At 44.2% G+C, this 20,639-nt stretch overlaps 1 protein-coding gene across 1 annotated transcript in view; it reads left to right on the top strand.

Moving 5' to 3' along the window:
- Positions 1-20,639, top strand: part of CLSTN2 (calsyntenin 2) — a 3,665,407-nt gene that overhangs the window by 2,268,305 nt on the left and 1,376,463 nt on the right. The window contains exon 4 of the mRNA XM_069617773.1: positions 3,386-3,581. Coding sequence (XP_069473874.1) covers positions 3,386-3,581 — 196 coding nt within the window. The remainder of the gene's footprint in view (positions 1-3,385; positions 3,582-20,639) is intronic.

The raw sequence follows: 20,639 nt of genomic DNA on the forward strand, positions 1-20,639 counted from the left end.
CGCTCCAACACTTGTTAACTGAGTGTCCTGCTCTGATTAAACAAGGTATCATTTTGTTTAAATCATACTTCGAACAACACAGAATACTAACCTTAGAAGACTTGTGGAAGAGACGGTATCATACAAAGCTGGTCACACTTCAAATTGCAATTGTTCAATTTATAATCTCCTTAGAACTGGAATTTTGACTGAGAAATACATTAACTGGAAGTTAATGCGTATTTATCAGCTAATATGTTTTGTCTCTGTTTTTAAATCTCATTTATTTAAGAAAATAAGTGATATGATGTTAGAATTTTCTTAACATACATGTTTTTCCTTGCTGTACATGAAATCCATCCATTCTTGTATAAAAATGTAAAAATTGTATGAAGTGATAAATACAATTTATTGAAAAGTTGTTTTTACAACTATAACTTTTTAAAGACCATAGTCCAATCCTTTGTACTTGGGGTCAGACGGATCTATGACATCACATTGGGGTGGACACTTCAGCACGTGATATCGTGTGTTTTTTTTAAGGTGGGTGCCTCCCGTTTTAATGCCCCCTCACCATCCTACACCCATTCTCGCTAGTTCTCCACTGCTGGCCTGATACTCCCTATACACATGCTGCAGTAAAATGTGGTGAACTGTTCTGCAAGGGAACAACTGATGGTTTGGGACACAGAAGGTCAGAAGATTACAAAATGTTCAAGTTAAGGAGAAATTATTGTGATCCGTTGAAGTAGTCGGGGAGGAAAAGGCAACACCAGTGGGCCTGGTGTTCAAAGGCCCTAATGTGCATCGGTCATTAAGCTGGAGATGGCATTGGGTTATTTCAGGAAGAGAGTTCGCATCTCCTTCCGGAAAGAACGTGAGCCTGCATGCTTCTATTGCCTGGGGAACATGAAGGTTCAGCAGTTCATATGCACAACATCTCAACTATGGTGAATGGTGACTGGGTCATGCATTTTAAAATCTGATTTGCCAACTTAACTGGTTGGTATCATTACAAGGGTAGCACACAAATAAGAAGAATACAACTGAACTCTGATATATTTGTGTGAAAAGGAAAAGGGAAGCTGTCCGTATGTGTTAGGAATTTGTGAGAAGCACCTGTAACAACATATGGAAGTGTTGGTATTTAAAGATATTAAAAAAAGGCTCCTGTAAATGTTGGATTATGAATGCCTGAATGCTGACAACATTATTTGGATACCCTTTGACTACATTATATCCCCTGAAAACCTCATAAAGCATTATCATTGGACAATCTACAGGCTATAAATCCCTGTATATTGTTCATAATACCACATGGCAAGCCTCTCAGCAGGATGCAGCATACTTGCAGGTGATGCCGCAGTACTGCTTAGGTGGATTTATATACTATCAAAAAGCCTGTGCATTTCTACATGCAGTCTAGTCCCCATGATGGCCTAGGTGGATGTATAAGCAATACACCAGCCCAGGCGTACACATGTGAAGGTCCATACAAGTGGAATTGCCCCCAGGAACTAAAGAACACTAATCTGCCTCTATGTAGGCATATAAAGGCTTCGTTTCGTGCATGCCTTTTTTTCCCCCATGATAGAGCGAGTGGGATTGTATCTTTAGTACCCGGCGAGGGTGCAATACGAATAAAACAGCCATTCTGATTGGCCCTCGCCGAGGCATTACCCGGCCTGGAATCCCTTGGCCGGGGTTCCACGGCCATTGTACCTGGTGGGGGACGTGGCAGCCCCTCAGCCAATGAGGAAGCTCGAAGCGGGGCAGCCCCGCTCCGAGCCTCCCCACGGCTGCCTTTGCCCCCCGCCGGGGACTCAGGTAAGTCTTTTCTTTTTTTGTTTTCCCTTTCCACCTTCCTCCCTTCCCTCCCCACCCCACTTAACTTCTGCCTCCTTTGTCCCCGGTGGGAGGCTCGGAGCGAGTCCATTTTTTCTGTCCCAAAACTTTTCAGGACAGAAAAACAATGCTTTTAGTGCCCCAGTCACACAAATCGTGCAGTCCGGGGTACTAAAAGCAATTTGACCCTCGCAGCGGGGGCCTTACCAACTCAGGTAATGTCCCGGGGCCTTCGTTAAGGCCCTCGCTTCGCTCAGGCCTATAACTATGGGCCCCGGGGCATTACCTGACGCTCGGGTCATATTGCTTAATTATATACCGGACAGGTACATTAATTCATACATATACCTGGGGTGGCGGAAGTGACATCACGCAAGGGATGATATCAGAAGAAATTACATCACACAGCCTTAGTTATCAAGTATTAATTAAATAGCGTTCTACCTTGTTGACACAAGAGGGGGTAGCCTGGAAACGGAGGGGCACTCCTAGCACAGCCATGATAGTGCAGGAGTATTTCCCCATGTGCCTTTGCACCTCCCAGTTGCTGCCACTGTATTGCAGCCGTAGACAATATGCCAGCTAGTGTTACTGTATGCTAGTTTAAGTATGGTATGGTTTATTTATGTAGCGCCTATACACAGGCAAGTGTTTCAAAGCACTCAAGGAGGGTGCGAACATGGGGAAAAACAAACAGTCGCTAAGAACCCTTGAAAATATGAGATAATAATAGTCTGCACGGGCAGAGTAAGTGAGTACAAAATACATTTAAAAGTTTGGGAGGCAGCAAATAGGCCTGACGGCGATTATGCAGTTTTAACAGTGCAATTAGGGAGCGAAGACAAGGGAGAACAGACAGATGATTTTCAGGCGCGGGGGTTATGGATAGAGCAAGTGCACAGACGGTGACAGGGAGGGGGGGATCAAGTACACGCAGTCGGTAGAGACTGAGGTAAGTGCATAGAGTGCCACTCTCAAGGGTTAGTTTCTCTAGTAAATTTCTCTAAGTAAATTGACATATATTGCTTTATGATGGTAATTATAGTCTTGCAATCCAAGTATTTTCATGCATGTAAGGTCAGCGTTTGCTCCATACTCCCGACAGTCACTTTTGTAAACTGACTTGCTTAATTGAATTACTCAGACTGCAGCAACACCTGCGTTGTGGATCTGTGGTGTGCTGGTCTGCTGATCACTGCACATCTCTGTGTTGGTTGTGTGCCCAACACTCAAGGTATAGATACAGCGCAGGTTGCAGGCACACTGTGCTCGCGGCCGAGCATTCCGTCTGCACCCAGGCCCGCACTGTGGGTCAGGCGATCGAGGAGCAGAATGAGCTCGGACCAGGATGGAGCAGGTTTCTGAATGTGGCACCATGTATTGTCCAATATGCATGTCTATAGGCAGTCAGATAGAATTGTTGCAAACGCATTGGCAAAGCTGTGGACTACAGAGCAGCAGCTGTCGCATCTGCTTTTTGACATTGACTGCCACCTTCATCTATCACGTGACAGCAGTTGCGCATTGTTACAAGGTCCTGTCTTTGCATCTTCTTTTGCAGGAGAGATCTGCGCTTTCAAGATACATGGCCAGGATGTGCCCTTTGAAGCTGTGGTGCTCAACAAGACATCTGGCGAAGGTCGCCTGCTAGCAACACGCCCAATTGACTGTGAGCATCAGAAGGAGTACACATTCATCATCCAGGCATATGACTGCGGCGCGGGCCCGAGCGGAACCAATTGGAAAAAATCTCACAAGTGAGTTCTGAAAGGCTTGTAACGCCTCCCTGTTTGAGATGGATGAGTATCACAAGCATAAGTACCATACAGCACATCAGCATTTCCAAGCAGCCTGGAGCAAGCAATGTTAGTGTTATGGGGAGTTAGGAGAATTGGGAACACATCCCCCAGTGTATTGCGCTGCCCCTAGGAATAGTCCCCATAGACATTGCAATCCCATTGCAGCCTGGTATCCAAGCATTTCACCTGAGAAGCAAATCTTCATTTGTGGGAGAGGCCCCCTTTGTAGACTCAGTGGATTTAAAGGTATAGCTGCTGGATTTATACCATGAACATGTTGTAGTGCAGGCCAAAGGAAGATACGGCTGTCTTGCTAAGTACTTTCGAGTTATGCAGATTTGACCTAGTTAGCTCTGACCTATGGTCAACAAAATGGCAGCTACTTTGTGAATGCTGTGCTCGCACACTGCCTTCTTTCCCAGGTGTGATGGGTCTGCACGAGGTCAAGATGAACACTGTTCTTGCACTGATTTCAAAGAAATACAATTATCCTTAGGATTCAAGTGACCTCCAAATAACACAGTGTAGATGTATTCTACTGTATAGTGCAATTCAGAGATAGGTATTTGATAGGTATGTTATGCTTTCATCTCTTTGTTATACTTTGAAATCCCAGGACCCATTAAGAAATACCAGCGTCGTTCAATCCTTATTGAATTGTAACTTTTAATGTGCACTAAACACTCTAGTGTATACTTTATTCTGGGATTGCTAAACATTCATTTAACATGTATGTGGTTCATAGAAAGTCAAAGTGTGATAGTGGTCTCCCACAGTTCTAGCACAGTTAAGGAAGGAGAAGTGCACTACCCCATCATCCCTCTTGCATGTCCACATGGCTTTCCTCCGCAGGGATAAAAGCCTCCCACCCGCTACCAATAACCCCCTTTAGTATGTCTCCAGAAACTATGTTCCACAGTTGAGTAAAACTGCACCCCAGTATGATATGACATGATAGGTTATTTATAACGTGCTTAATACCCAGAGGTTTCTAAGCACTGACCTGGGGATCAAACCTGTGTTGCTCCATGTTGTCTTGCTTCCAAGGCAAGCACGTTGCCTCTGAGCTATCCTCCCGAGAATAATCCAAGCTTTTAGAGGAGGTAATCAAGCACTTTGCTGCAGCAGCCGCTTTGTGATGCAGCAGTGATGATCATCAAAACAGGTCTCTAGATATGATGGCCACTGAAGCAGCAAGGTTGGCTATTGAATATGCAGGAAAGATTTGGGGCCTGATTCACAGAAGCGTTTTATAACAGCAAAACCGCATTGGAAAACGCTCCGTGAATCAGGCCCTTGATCTCGTCACAGCTTGAATTGTCATAAGCATGGAAGGGGAGGTCCACTGCAGCCGGGATTTCTGTCAGCAATAAAGGCTCACAGGACCTGCAATTTGATTTTATTTGAGTATACATTGGTTATATCCTGTGCTGTTTGTGTCTGATTGTCCAACTTTCTTTGTAGTCTGGGTAGAGAGTTTCGGGCTCGTTCACTGACAGGAAAAATAAATATAGCTCACTGCAGGAGCTGGGGTTTCTTCCCCTAATAGAAGGTAACACACATAAGCAGATGCAGCATGGGGTCAGTGATCAGTCGTACACAGTTCTCCCTGCCACGTATGTCCCCAGTCTTCCCCCTATCAATTTCTCTGTCTCAGGTGCAAGATATCATTTAACTGTCAGTTTCAAAAACGGAAATGTTGATATTGGCGAAGAGCCTAACATGGTGACACAGTTTCTAAACGTTATCTACACTGTTAACATATAGCAAGTCAATAGATCTACAAGGCTGATACGGTGTTTAAAATGGCAGTTCTTCCAATTGACCTCAGACGCGATCCGTCTCTGACAATTGCAGAATCCCACTGTGAAAGAACTGCCTTTATTTCAATAGATAAATAATGCTCCAAAAATGTAGCAGAAAAACCTGGATAAGTAAAATCTGGCATAGGAGCTTGAATGACATAACAGGCATTAGTTCCCAGTGAGGGGGGTGTGGTGGCCTCCCAGCCAACGAGGAGGCTTGGAATGGGGTCCTTACCACACAGGGTAAGACCCTGCTTCAAGCCTACTCGAAGCGGGAGGCCACAATCTTCCCTCATCGGGAACTAGGTAAGTGCGGTCCCCACTCCCTGTGCACCATCCACCACTCCCCATTTATCTGCAGAAGCGTTGTCCCTCGCTGGCCCCCGGGAACAGGACTGCTCCTGGAGCATCTCCACCACACGTTTAGCCTCAATGGAAAGGGAGAAGGGACTATGTGTAGTCCTTTCTACCCTTTCCATGGTGGCCATTATGTTTGCTTACATTTTTAAATAGTTGCCATTTTCATAGTTTATTTTTTTATTTTAATTTCAATGGCTGCCCTGGAAAGGGAGTAGAGGCTACATGTAGTGCCTTCAGCCAAATTCTTGTGGGCATTTTTTTGTTTGTTGCTTTTTCTATCTCGAGTCGAGAAATGGTTTTGATGCCATTTCTATGCTCGAGAAAAAATGCGATTAGTACCCTGCTACTATGGAGCGGGGTGCTAATAGCAATAGAATCCCCAAGGGGGGCATTACCAGTATGGTAATGCCCTTGGGTGTCAGTTACAGGCCAGAGAGAAGCTTCTGCTTGTAACTGACACCCGGGGCATTACCAGACTGGTAATACCCCCCTACTCGGGTTCTATTGCTTAATTAAATAGTTAAATTTGAGCCATCAAAGACAGTATGCCTCCAAATGTTTCCTTTCCACTTCAAAAAATGTTTGGGCCCAAACTGGGAGAACTGTATATCACACAGCTGGAAAACAGAAACTTGCCATTCCCTTTCCTCATGGAACATCCAGTTCAAGGTGGAGAGGAGCTTATCCAAAGGTTGTGTCCGCAGATTGGCTCTGGCTCACTAATAAGGCCACACTAAAAGAAAGAGGTTATGGTCAAAGAACTTCCTCTAAGCGTATCCTGCATATTTTGTTCAGACCCCTTTCTCTGAGCAGACCCAGCCCTGATGGTAATACCCTTGGGCCAATTGTAACAATGTTTTTGGTTTTGTGATTCATCATGCATTGTACTAGTCCATTCCAGTTCTTTGGGTGTTGGAGATAGTTTGAACTGGATATAGAGTTTCTATATGTTCCTGCATAAACAGTTTTTCTCACCATTCCTACTCCTAAAACGGGGACAGTGTGATGGACCTTCTATTTGAGTTTACTTAGTATAGAGTTATGTTTCTAGTTTTATTTCCAGAATGAGAGAAAGGGTTATATTTAACCATCTCCCTGGTCCTCAAAATGTCGGAGGATTGGGGTATAGTCTAGGCTTGAAACATGTAAACAATTAAGTAAATAACATATTTTTCAAGATGGTCTCATTCCCATTCAATGTCAAAGCTACTGGATCAGGGCGGTTTCATGTTCTGCACAGACCCGACACATATAGAATTCTATACTCACTTTGCAAAGGCCACTGTAGGTTTCTGAGGTTAAGGAAACACAGTCAATCCAAACCAGACTCATTGACAGAGTAGACAAAGTGCACAGCAAAACACAACTTTATTTGCAGCAAAATAAAGCTGGGACAGCAGGCAAGTATTCATGTCTCACTGCTCTCGACATACTTGTAAAAAAACTATTGCTTAAATACTGTGAACTCATCATCAATGACATCATAACATGATCTCAGTTCACAAAACCTATCAGGAATGGGGATAGGTTAGTGGGTTTGACTACACATAGATTCCGCAGAGGTGAAACAGTTAATTAGGTTACACAAATCTGATGGCTCCACTTGGAACCACCCCTACATTGCTAAAGGTTAAACTACATCATTTTCACAGCAAGGGGTTGGTTGGCATACTACTTGATGCATAATACATGATCACCAACCACTACTTGAATTCTGGCTCACCTTTTTTCCTCCCGTACGCATCCCTCCACACAATATTTCCCCACAATTTAACACCTTTGTCTCTCTCCAAGACCACACCTCCTGTGTCTCTCAACCATTCTCTTTGGCACCACAAACACATTCACTCTCTGAGCAGTCCCACCTCACTGCTCACATGCCAGACCAAACTCCTCGGACCACACCACCACTTCAGGTACTCCACACTTTCAAAGAAAATCACTCATAAAATACTAAGCTATCTCATAACATAAGGCTGGCTGAAGCAATGATTACAATAATACAATACAGCTGTCTTCTCAACGCTCAGTGAGGTATATATCTCTCATTACTTATTACTGCCCCGTAACAATGCTTACCACATGATCTTTCCCAACCTTTGTCAAAAGATATCTCTTGTTCACTTTCTTATTTCTTCACAAAACACAAAATATACAACAAACCCCTTCCCTTGTTTTGCCATTCCTATGTCATACTTACATCCCTGGATCTGCTGAAGGTCTTCGCCATCGAGTCGTCCCTATCAGCTACCTGCCCTTCAAGCCCTACAGGGCAGCTTGCAGAGATCGAAGAGGACTTTTCTTCAAAGGGGGATCCAGTCAACCTCTCTCTGTTACGTGTAATCTCGCACTCTACAGGTTGCCTCTGTAGTCCTCAGGACACTGTGGGGATCCCTCACCAATCCTGCAAAACGTAGCCAACCATCCTCTGCTACCACATGTTAATGTGACCCAAATGTCCCAGGTAAGCCCAGAGGAAACAGAGTCAATCCAAACCAGACTCAATGATGGAGCAGACAAAGTGCACAGTAAAACACAACTTTATTCACATTGAAACAAAGCTCAGACACCATACAAGTATTCAAGTCTCGCTGCTCTCGACACACTTACAAAGAACATTTGCTTAAATACTGCAAACTCGTTGTCAATGATATCATAACATAATCCCAGTTCACAGAAGCTATGGGGAATGGGGATAGATTAGTGGGTTTGACTACATATAGATTCCCTACAGGTTAAACAGTTCATTGGGTTACAAATAGCTGATGGCTCCACCTGAAACCACCCCTTTATTGATAAAAGTAAAACTACATCATCTTCACGGCAAGTGGTTGGTTGGCATTCTACTTGATGGGTGGCATGTCTCTAAGGATTTTTATAGGTTGGCACATTGATTACAAACTTTGGACACTTGGCAGATCATCAAAATATGAGCCAGACATAGAGTAGGGGGAGAGAGGCCCATGGAACATTCCTCATTCAATTACAATACACCGTCTCTCATTCTCAGGCCATGAAACCATGCAATCCCTTTGTACTTGGTCCTGTGTGGTGTCCCGTGTCTATGTGCACATTTAGGGAGTACGGCAGAGGTCCTATCTGCTTTGGCTTCTAATGAATGGCCAGTGTTCTCAACTATGGGTCATGTGAGTTGGGACTGTGTTTGGAATAGATTTACCTTCTATTTATTGAGATTTCAGCTAATATTAATGTGTGTGTCATGTTCTCTTTTACCATTGGGGACACTCTTCAATTACTCTTCATGAAGCCTTTTGGCTTATTGTTTTTGTTGCACCTGGCTGGGAAAAGCTGGTTGTGCTCTCATAAAACTTTAATTAATCTGGGAGTATACTGCTTGCATCTTAGCAATTGCTATCTCGTGCCTTCGATCCTCCCAAATTTCACTTTAACCTTGGCATTAGTTGCTAGCCTTTGTCTGAGCTACGGATATGTATTTCTATGGATTCAGCCTTTTGAGTTTTCCCGAGACTATGAGGCCTGTGCTCATTCAGAGACATGTTGTTACTAGCATGTTTAAGAAGATGGCTGCTTTACAATAGTCTTGTTTCTATGTTAGCAATCTATATTCACATATTGTTATGTTGCATTCACCTTATACATTGGTTGTGTTAGTGTTCTTCATGTCTGTGGATGCTATGTTAATTTTCGTCATGTTTATATGCAAATATTACCTATTGTATGTGTTCCTCATGTGGAATGAATATTTCCTTTGTGTCTAGTACATGCTCTGTTACTGTTACAAAGTTAATTTGAATACTTTTGCCATCTTCACCTCACATTGTCACCAAACCTTGCTGGACCTGCGGGGAATAAGGGTGGAATGCTGTCTCAATGAGTAATGTCTCGCACCTTTGCAGCATTAGTGCAGGGTAGGAGCAGAATCTACGGATTACATATTGATCTGCCTCCCAATAGTTATCAAATGTTTGTCCCTCTGATGGCTCTTATCTCTGCCAACAGGCCACATACTCATGAAAACATACATGGTAATGTTGCTGATATACACGACATCTCATCCCTTTATGTTAGAGGTGACTCATTGGACAGGCTCGCCCGGATCTTCTTGGCGACCCACCATCCTTCTTTAATATCTGTGACTATTGGTTCAGGGGGTGGTGGTCTCCCTCACCTTTATCCTTTTTTGGGTAAAACATCACTTAACCATTTGTTGTGAAAAGTCTTTAAGTACTGATCTCCTGCTCCTCACTACTAAAACCATCACATTTCTGTATTCCCCTTGATGAAAAAGGAACTGAAATGGTGACTGAATAGTTTTAACCTGTGAAATGGTGTCTCCGTGAATACCCTCAGCTCCATGTTAGTCGCAATGGACACAAGCAGGACGTGCTGGTGATCATTTCAAACCCAAAGTCAGTCCAGCAGCTATGTTACAAATCAAACAGCACACACTCATGAATCTGGGGTGGAATATTGTCAATCTTCCTGCTGATCATTATATTTCCTCTTGTTTTAATAGGTCACAGTGCTAGGTCAGACGAAGAATTTGGTTACAAATGCTAAAGTCAGTCAGCATGGAAGCACCCAGTATAAGCTACTGACAATCCAGGCTCATGAATTAGGTCTATGGGCTGAGTGGCATCTCCACTTCATAACAGCTTCTAATATATTGTGACGTAGATACCCTTTTGGGGGATTACCAGATCCATGCAAGGTTTTTCAGCCATCCCTTAGGTAGTCCAGTGCACCTGAGTACTGACATATGTGGTAGTCTCAGTGCAAGAAGAGCATTGCCATAATAACAATCGTGTTTGGATCACCATGAGTGGTCCTGTTTCAACAAATCAGGACATCCTCCTGCCTCCGTTTTGCTCCAAGATAATTCATTTTGTGGTTCAAGGCAGTAGGTGCAAGGTCACTCTCTTGATTTGAGAACCTTAAATGGCACAACCCCTCCCCACATAGCCGAGTCCAATAAAAGTATAGAAGCAGGTTAGCAAAGGTTATCTGAATTATAGTAATGTGCAGATTAAGGGCCTAATTCACAGAACCGTTTTATGAAGTCAAACCGCATTGGAAAACGCTTGGTAAATACTGCCCTAAATCTTGGAGGATTGCTCAGATCATCCTGCTGTCCCACTTATACCTACTTAATAATATATTTTGAATATACTCATAATTGCAAAAATAGCACTCATTGCCGTCAAACGGGGCAAAACCTCTCAAAACTTCGACCCAACAACTACTAGCATCAAAGGGCATACTGATAAACATTAGAAGGCAAGGAAATGTGCACTATTGTGTGGCGGCATCAGAAACATTCAAAGATTAAAACCTCGGTATTGAAATAAGTGCTGGGATGCCATATATAACAGACACATATATGACCGAAACATTTGAATCAAAAGAGAATGTACCCTCAGCCTTTCAACTTGATCATTTTAATGTTGCCAACATGTTAACATTATAACATACAATCCAACAGTTCATAAATTAACAAGCAACATCACATGGGCCTCATTACGACCCGTGCGGAATGGGTTAACGGGTTCCGCTAATGGATGCGGACCCGTTAACAGTATTCCGCACGATTACAAGGTCCCCTCGCGGGACCGGTAAGGACGTCTGGCAAAACCAGGCGTCGTTACCGGGTCCCGCGAGGGGACCAGGGAGCTAACAATGGGCTGGTCATAATCGGCCCCTTGTTAGCTCCCTCTCCCATTCCCATTGAGCCCTATGGGGGCTCAAATGGGAATGGGAAAGGTCTGGGCCTGGGTTCCCAGAGGGAGGAATTACCGGGCCCTCCGAACTCGTAATGGCCTGGTAATTCCCCATTCAGGGAACCCGGTAAAGGAGCCCGGTTTGGTGGCAGCCATTGAGCTAATACCTCCATGGCTACCGCCAAACTCGTAATGAAGCCCATAGTATCGATGCACACCTTTTAATAATGTTATAAATATCCATCAAGAGCAATTGCAAGGATGCTCCTCCCATTACAATGCAGATGCCCCTATGCCCGGAGCTAAACTACATTGTAGATTCTAGTCTGAACACAACCAACACGTGTTTCAGTGAAATTGGAGTGGACTGATCCTCTTCATTCATTCCCTTGTTCTCTTCTCCAGGGCTAATACTTTACTAATCATACACTTTCTTTTCTTTGTAGCAATACGCATCTTTATGAATCTCATAAACGTACATGGAATCCAGACACTATTAAAACCCCCATGTCTATTCCAACATACCTCGAAGTCATCATGTATCCAAATATGCTTGACTGTAGTTAGCGTGGAATTGGCGCCAATGCTACTATTGCCACCTTTGCTGTTTGAGAGCGTGCAAAGCACGATGAGAGTGGAATCGCTGAGCAACAGCACCACTGAAGACAATGGGCCCGATTGACAGAAGCATTTTATTATGGTGCAATCCCATTGTAAAATGCTCTGCGAATCAGGCCCAGTGCACCTGAGTACTGACATATGTGGTGGTTGTGCTTTTACTGAGATATTCTTTTTTGAAAGCACATTACTGTTGTCCTACTAGTTCCCACTCCTTCAAAGGCCATCCCCATGTGCTTGATATAGTTTAATAACATAATTTTGAAAATAGTCAGAATTCCTTGAAACAGCCCACAATTAATATCTTAGATTCACAATCCCTTGTTTGTAATTGTAAAGAAATGTTTGCCACCCAAACAGTTAAAGAAATCATAAATATCACAAGGTTTCTGCTCAAAATATTGTAATACTCATGGAGCTCGTTTTTTAAAAAAACATTATTTAGGTTTTTACTTTATTTATGTAGAAATTGTGCAGACTTTTAAAAGCATGCTGTCCACACTTTTCTCAGTCAGTTTGTTGCATATTGTCCATATGTATATAAATGATAAACTTTCAGTGAAAACTCGGTCATCTTCAGATAGCGTAGCTCGCATGACTCTGTCTCACATAAATCATGTCTCCTATGGGTGCTCCAGTCTCTACCTATCTAGAGAGCCCCATCGTATGACACAAGTGCAATTAGAGTGCGGGTTCCCACCTCATAGAGAACCTGGGGACACAACACCATAGAGATTCAGAGACCTGTACACAGATCTCAGTTTCATGCTCCGGCGGAAAGTGAACGTGCCATGTTCTGGACATCAAGTGCTTGGCCATCACAGGAATGTTCTGCACCACCCATGCTGCCTCCATCCCACACTGCAATAGACAGGATAAGGGCACCCCATGCCTCAAGTTCCCATACATAGAAGACAACCTCCCAGAAACGTTCCAGCAGTAGTAACACTGACAGTGAGCCCACAGGACCCCCCAAATAGCGCCCAGCCAGCAAAGGAGACCATAGTGTATGGAGTAGGTGACTGAGCAGCATATAAAACAATGGTACAGGTAGATGTTATGTTTGTGTAATTTTTGTTCTCACCTTGCTAACATTGAAATTTGCCTCACACAGAGATTTAATAGCGAATAAGTATTTTTATGCAATGAATTTGCACAGTCAGGCTTTTTGAGCAGTGGAAATTAGCTTGGTGATGTGTGTTGTTACGGGGAAGGAAACAACAGATGCCCTGATTGTTAAAAGACACCAATAATAATTGCAAAACACAGGAGGGTAGGAGAAAAGATAAGCAAACATGAAGAACGCTCATTTAAAATAGTGTGAGGATTCAGGGATAACCAAATTGGTCAAAGGAATGCTCAGAAGATACAGATAGGAATGTGGTCATAAGTCTGGATCGTGCCAACCTATCATGGGTTATTGTCATGAATAGCATTTGCTGAATCTATTTTACAGTCACTCACAGGTTTCAGGAGTACTCCTCCTGGTATTTGCTAGCATACGTGGGCCTCCTAAATTGTGGGTGCTTGAGCTTCAGATGACAATTGGTTTCTTCCACCTCTGTTACTGGACCACGTTCACACTACAGCAATTATGATCTTTCTGGTCGGGTGTGATGTTGCTGCATTGGAGACCCAACACTGAGTCAGGACCCTCTGTATTGGACATGGCTTGGGTGTTTCATGAGCCTAAGTGAGCCCACATGGTTATGGTTTACATGAACCCCTCAGTTGTGGTTGTGTTCCTCTCTAGTAGTGCTGTATTTCTGTAAAGTTTCTGATTTCTTAGTGAGCCTTGTTGAGTTCTGTCTGGAATAACCATCGTCTGTGAGTCTTCACTCGCTGGCCCACCACAAGGTCTTTCTTCTTTGGGTTCTCTGGTGGGTCGTGACTCTCTCATTGCACCAGCATCTATATTATGATTCCAGACAAGCCTAACAGTGTCTGTTTCTTGGCTGATTTGTTTCTTGTTCTATTCCTTGGTTGGTTTTCTCATGAAAATGTTGTTTATTTTTCTTTGTGGGTTTGCTAGTCCCACACGTATTCGGAGCACAGCACCCTGCTAGATTATGACTATTTTCACTTCTACATCACATCTTTGGTTAGACTTGTCTTTGCTAATGTCCAGCAGTTTGTCACCTCTCGTTGCCCGGATATTCTTGCTGCTCTCTATCTTTTGCCCCACTTGTCTCATTTCATTCTTCCGAGAACCCTTTTCGTCCTTTGGCCATCTTAATTCGCCAAGAATGTTGACTTTTTCATGACCTCACTTTTCACCTCCACCGTCTTCTATCTTAAACCATTCTATGATTAATGTATCCCTCCCTTCCTCTTCTCTGCCCTCCTCCAAGCTTTGAGCTCCTCTGTCCGTCTTTTAAAGCCTTCCTTCCTTTGTCTTTCCATCCTCCAATAATGTATTTTCCCTTCTTCTCTCTCTTCCTCTCCCTTCCTAGTTCTCTCCCCATGACTCCTCGCTGCTGTCTTGCCTACACATTCTGATATTCTGGCTTAGCGCTGCCCCCTTTTAGAATAATGCCGTGTCAGTCGCTGTGGACCTATGGGAGGAAGTGGCAACACCTAGAGCCATTTATTGTTTATTGAATGCGTATTGCATTTCTCACCCCTTCCTAATGTGTACCCCCTAGTGTTTGCATTACTGACTGTCAGTCTGTGGTCCCAGAGGCTGAGGAGTGATATGTGGTGTCCCACACATTGGAAGAAGACAGTCTTAGCATGGTGGCCATCTAATTCTGAAAAGGCTTTTCTGGCCTACTATACATGCTTCTCATTTTCCAAGTCCCGTTGCCAGTGTTTGTTCCTAGTTCCATCTCTGCTGCAACAAACATATTAGTTGGTGTCAACCACTCACATCACACCCCTTCTCTCTCTCTAAGTCATGGTGCTGTGATAGCTCTCTACCCCTGTGTATCAGATCTTTGGGGCTAGCAAAAGCCCCAATAAAATTGTTGGGAATGAGGTAGAGGCCCTGGGCGATCCCCCTTATACCTCTGCTGTGTTTGGCATCACACACTGGCTATCTCCCCAGGTCACCAGGGTCCCTCTTGGCCCATATCCTGGCCTCACTAGTGGATCTCCATTATGGTCATTTAGCAGAAAAATGTTATAGTATGATAGTCGCTTCTCTGTTCTCATCTCCTACCCACCTACTCAGCTCCTTATTTTTGTAATAGCTCTCGCGTGGCCTAGTGCAATAGTTATTTTTCACATTCCTAATGTTTCATGGCCTTGTAAGAATGCCATTGTATTTTCCCTTGCTCCCTCCATTGCCTTGAAGTGCTTTGAAACTCATTGGGCCTTATTATGACCCTGGCAGTACAGTGATAATGGCGCCGGTAGTGCTGCCGACGACGTTATCACTCTACCGCCATATTATGAGTTCTGCTCGCGGGCCGCTCTGTAAACCTGGTCAGGCCAGGCGTGCAGAGCGGCACCCGCTAACAGAACAATATGGTAGAAACGGTCCCGTAATTAACAGGGCCGTTGTTACCATCCTCCCCATTCGCATTGAGCCCTAATGGGGATGTACCGGGTCCGGGTCCCGCGAATGGGAATTACCGGGCCCGCAAAGGTCGGAATGGCCTGGTAATTCCCATTTTTCGGGACCCGGATCCGTGTTTGGGGGTAGCCATGCTGGTGAAAACAGCATGGCTACCGCCAAACTCGTAATGAGGCTCATTGTGTATAGGCGCTATACAAATAAACTATCAATCAATCAATCAATCAATCAAAGCTGGCACGTGAATAGCTACTTTGCATATGTATTGTATAAACCTGCTTTACCCGAAGAGTGTGGAAACTATAATGGCAATGTGTGATGGTAAGGTTTGGATATATCAGCAGATGCTCTTGTTATGTTATGCTATGTTATTGTGCTTTATACCGCACACCGCTGCTATTTTCATGGTCGCCAGGCACTCTGAAAGGGGTATAGAAGGGCTTAGTGGGATTGAGAGGGAAAAGTGCAAGAGATCTTTGATGTGCTGCTGGTAGCTTAAGGTCAGAAAAAACTGATCACTGTCAGGCTCGGCCTGACCTATAGAGAAATAGGCCCATGGCCAAACCAAAAACACAAAATGCTTGTGTGGGCCATTTTGTTTGGTAAAGTGGCCCAATTCATTGGCCAATCTGGGCCAGTTTGAGGAGTTAATTCACTCCGTGGCTAGTAGTTTTGACCAGTGTCGCTGATTAAATATTCTCTCAAATGCACAATTTGCATTACACTTTATCAGGAATCTCTCCCTTGGTTACCATTCAAACAGTATTGCAAAAGGAATGAATAGCCATTTGCAACTGTGGTCCACGTTTTCATTGGTGCACGAGACAATTGTATGGCCCAGTCCGACCTTGGTCACTGTGTGGCAGTTTGTTTTCAGTTGGTCGATGTTGTGTGGTGTTTGGTGCATGAGTGTGTATCAGATTATTTGTTTGCGTGTGGTTTAGTTCTGCTGAGTGTTGTGGAGTGTCTGTAGTTGTGGTTGGTATTTTTGTTTTTGTTTTGCATTTGAGGTATCTCTCTGATCTGTTCAGAGATTGAGGGTGAGTCAACAGAGCATCAGAGAGTTTTAAATAGTATTAATGGCCAGTCATCTGAGTCCTTTTCTACAGGCTATGTTGATCTGATGAGTTAGTATTATTCTACAGTGATTTGCAGAAAGATGCTGTATTTCTTTGAGTGCCTCTCTATCAGGCAGTCAGGTTTTCGTTGTTGTCAGTGTTTCTATTGTGCTGTGTTGGCCAACTTTAGGTTATCATCAGTTGTTCATATTTCCTTTGAGATGGAATTCCAGAGACTCACTGCTATGCAGGAGAATGCTGAACCCCCAAATGTATGCTTCGAGTAGTGTATCAGTTCAAAGCATATGTCATTACTGGACTTTATTGTACATTTTGGTTTGTAGATAGAGATTTCTCCCTGCATGAATTCTGCTCCTTGGCTGTGGATTGCTCTGTGTGTTATGCAGAGCGTGTTGAAGAAATTATGTTTATTACCAGTAGCCAATGGAGTTTTTTCAGTGATGGTGTGGTGTGCTCTCTCTTAGTGAGTCTCAGAAGTAACCTTGCTGTTGCATTCTGTATTTGTTGTAGTTTTTTCATAAGGTATTCTGGCATTCCACAGCAAATGCTGTTTGCGTAGTATATTCTTGACATGACGACAGAAATGATGGTGTGTGCCCTGTGTGGGAAGTTGAAGAAGTGGAGTATCCTCTTGAATGGGTGTAGGTGGAACTACTGTGTTGACTTGCAGTTCGAGTTTTAGCTCACTACCAATTAATATTCCTAAGATTTGTTACCATTTTAGATGGGTCTGGTGCGTTCCCCAATTCGGTGGATCATGGAATGTGGTGATGGTTTGATGGGTCGTTGGGTGCGATCATGATTTCTGTTTTGTCCCGGTTGAGTTTAAGTCTGTTGGTACTCATCCAGTGGTTTATTTCTGGGAGGCAGTTAGTAAGGTTTGTGTTTTGTTATTTCCTAGCATTGATTTTGTAGATAATGTGTGTGCTGTCTGCATAGTTGTGGCATTTGAGGTTGTGTCTTTTGATGAAGTTAATGAGGGGGGTCATGTATATGTTGAATAATAGTGGTGAGAGTGATGAGCCTTGTGGGATCAACATGTGGTTTGGCGGTATGTTGATTTGGTTGGTGTTATCCAAGCCATTTCTGTCATGAAGTATTTTAACCATAATAGCACTGTGTTGCCGATTCCTTTATTCGCAAGTCTTTTCATTAGTGTTTTCAAGGCATGCTGTATCACAGGCTGCTGATAGATTAAGTAGTATTAGAGCAATTTTGACGTTAGATTCTGTGTTGGTTTTTAAATTGTCTCATATCGATAGTAATGCTGTTTCCATTCCTCTCATGGGTCTGAAGCCTACTTCTATGTTTGAGATTCGTCGGTAGTTGGTTAGGTCTTCTGTGTTTCCCAGTGGGTCTTTAAGGATGCCGATTTCAAGGCTTGCGGCACAGCTCCTGTTGCCAGTGAGTGGTTGAAGAGGGTGAGGACATATGCTGCAGGTGTTATTTAGCAGTGGATGTAGCTGGGCATACAATGTCAATATCTGGCATTAGAGGGCAGAACCTGAGCATTTGATGCAAATACCTGGCATACCTGAGCATTTGATGCAAATACCTGGCATATGGTATGTGTACCGGGGCATTGGAGGCAGTACCTGCAAAATACGTCACCACTGCAAGGCACTGTGTGGTGGTTGAGCCTTCTTTGCAGGCCTTTGAAGAACCTTGCTACAAGCCCCTTGACTCTGGGAATACCATCTCACATGATTCAAGGTTGTAATAGACAGTTTTTTTGTTTTCCGTTTCTCTGAATCCATCCCCTGTGTATGCCTAGCTTCCACCCCTTACATTCGTACATTCCGTTTTTATTTTATTTTAATCGACTGCAGCCGCATGAGTCAATTACCTTGGTACAGGATGTCAGTGAATGTGGTGGTAGAATCTCTGCCCATGATGGAACTATCTAGGCATATAATGGCACTTGCTGTCACACGAGAGACACATGAGAAGCTGTTATAACCACACCTATTTGATTAAGAAAGTGCATCCCCAATTTATGGCATTTCCTGATGAATTGGGAAAGTAGGCTGGAAATGAAGGACAAAGGCTCTGCGTTGTGTATGCCTGATGAGCTGCCTTTCTTTATACCTTTTCTGTGTGCCTGGGCCAGTGGTCGAAGTGAGCAGGAGTGGTCAGGAGCGGTGCTCCTCTACTTTTTTATAATTAGCTTTTACAGCTCCTATACTTTTATTTTAAAATGAAACTGTTCCGGAATGGTTTCGTTTTAAAATAAAAGAGTAGGAAGAAGTTGAAACTTGCCCTTTCAGTGCACTGCACTGAACGTTCCCTTAAACAGCAGGTGCAAGTGTTTGGTGGTGTGTATTGTGTGTAGGAGGGGACATGATGATGGGGTTTGTGGGGAGTGGGTGCAGGCCAGCAGGGAACATAGTTCCACTACTTCTTTTCGTACACTTCGACCACTGGCCTGGGCATATTGTTTTATAAACTCAACATAATAACATATGAAATTCCCCCCTCCCTCCCAACCCGTCGCCCCTCTCCCTCATTCCCACTCATTGGGTCTCAGTTATGCCGCTTCGTGCTAGTTTCACAGTTATGTGGTCGCCATTCTATTGCGGAGTATTTCGCACCTTTTGCAGTACGTCGTATTGGATCTCAGTCCGCACTCTCTTCCCATTTCCCCCATATCTTATTAGCTTTGGCGGGGAACCCCCATGCATGTATTTTCTTTGTTCTTTAATTGCACAAATATCCATTTCAGCGGACCATTGTCCCAGGGTTGGGCATTCCAGAGCTCCCCACTTTTGTGCAATGTCTCTTTTAATCAGCCCCACTGTGGTCGATAAGAAGATGGTCTCCCATTTGTTTGTGTCGTGTTCATATGGGACCCCTGATAACTGCCTCACGGGTTCCAGTGCCACCGTCCGACCCAGGACATGCAACAGCTTTTGGCAGCATTGCATCCAAAAAGTTTGTATGTGGGGGCTTTCCCAGAGTAGGTGGTAAAAAGTGCCCTCCTCTCCCCTGCATCTCAGGCAATTAGGATCCGGGGCCCGCTCCCAGCTGAAGAGGGCCGTTCTTCAGTAATAAACCCTATGTAGAATCTTGAGCTGGACCAGCCAGATCTTAGAGTCTATGGCAATCTCTCGAGGGTGCATGAGTACCTGAACCCAGTCTTCCGGTGCTATGACACCCACATCTCTTTCCCATTTAGTTTTGAGTTCGGCCAGTTCCGGGGTTGCAAACACATTTATGGCTTTGTATAGAGTAGATGTGACTTTGGTGGGAATATGTTGTGGGAAGAGGTTGCGCCCCACGGGGGTGCACTCTGGTGCATCCATGAGTGCCTGTCTATGGCCCCGAAGGGCGTGCGACAGCTGCACATAGCGGTAGCGCTCGCTTTCAGGGAGTACAAATTTCTGTTGCAGTACTTCGAACTGGGAGATGGCACCCTCCGTTATTACATCCCCAACAGTGTTTATGCCTGCCTCCACCCACCTGGGCCACCTTGCAAGTTTCCGTACCTCGGTAAGCATGTAATTATGCCACAGTGGTTGTGCCAACATTATTTTGTTCCCCCAGCCAATGTGTGTATGCACCTGCCTCCATACCACTGCAATATGTGCGGAAACTGTCTGTGGGGGGGTCTAGAGAGACTCTGGTAAAGCACGGTGGTTGGTGGGCTATCTCGTGTGATGGCTGTATCCATGCAGATGTGTGGGAAGTCGCGATCCCCGTGTAACAGATCGTTGACCACTGCTAATTAGACAGCCCAATAATAGGTTTGGAGTCGTGGGACACCAATTCCCCCCTCCCATATGGATCTTTGTAGCGTTGCCAGTGCAATTCGGGGCTGCCCACCCTTCCATATCAGTTTCCTAAGGAGGCGCTCCACCTGGACGAATTCTGAGGCTGAGACTGTGTGAGGGGCATTCTGCAATAAATACAAAAATCGTGGAAGTGCCAGCATCTTGAAA

The sequence above is a fragment of the Ambystoma mexicanum genome, chromosome 10, assembly GCF_040938575.1.
Source record: "Ambystoma mexicanum isolate Mex_15411 chromosome 10, UKY_AmexF1_1, whole genome shotgun sequence".
NCBI classification, from domain to species: Eukaryota; Metazoa; Chordata; class Amphibia; order Caudata; family Ambystomatidae; genus Ambystoma; species Ambystoma mexicanum.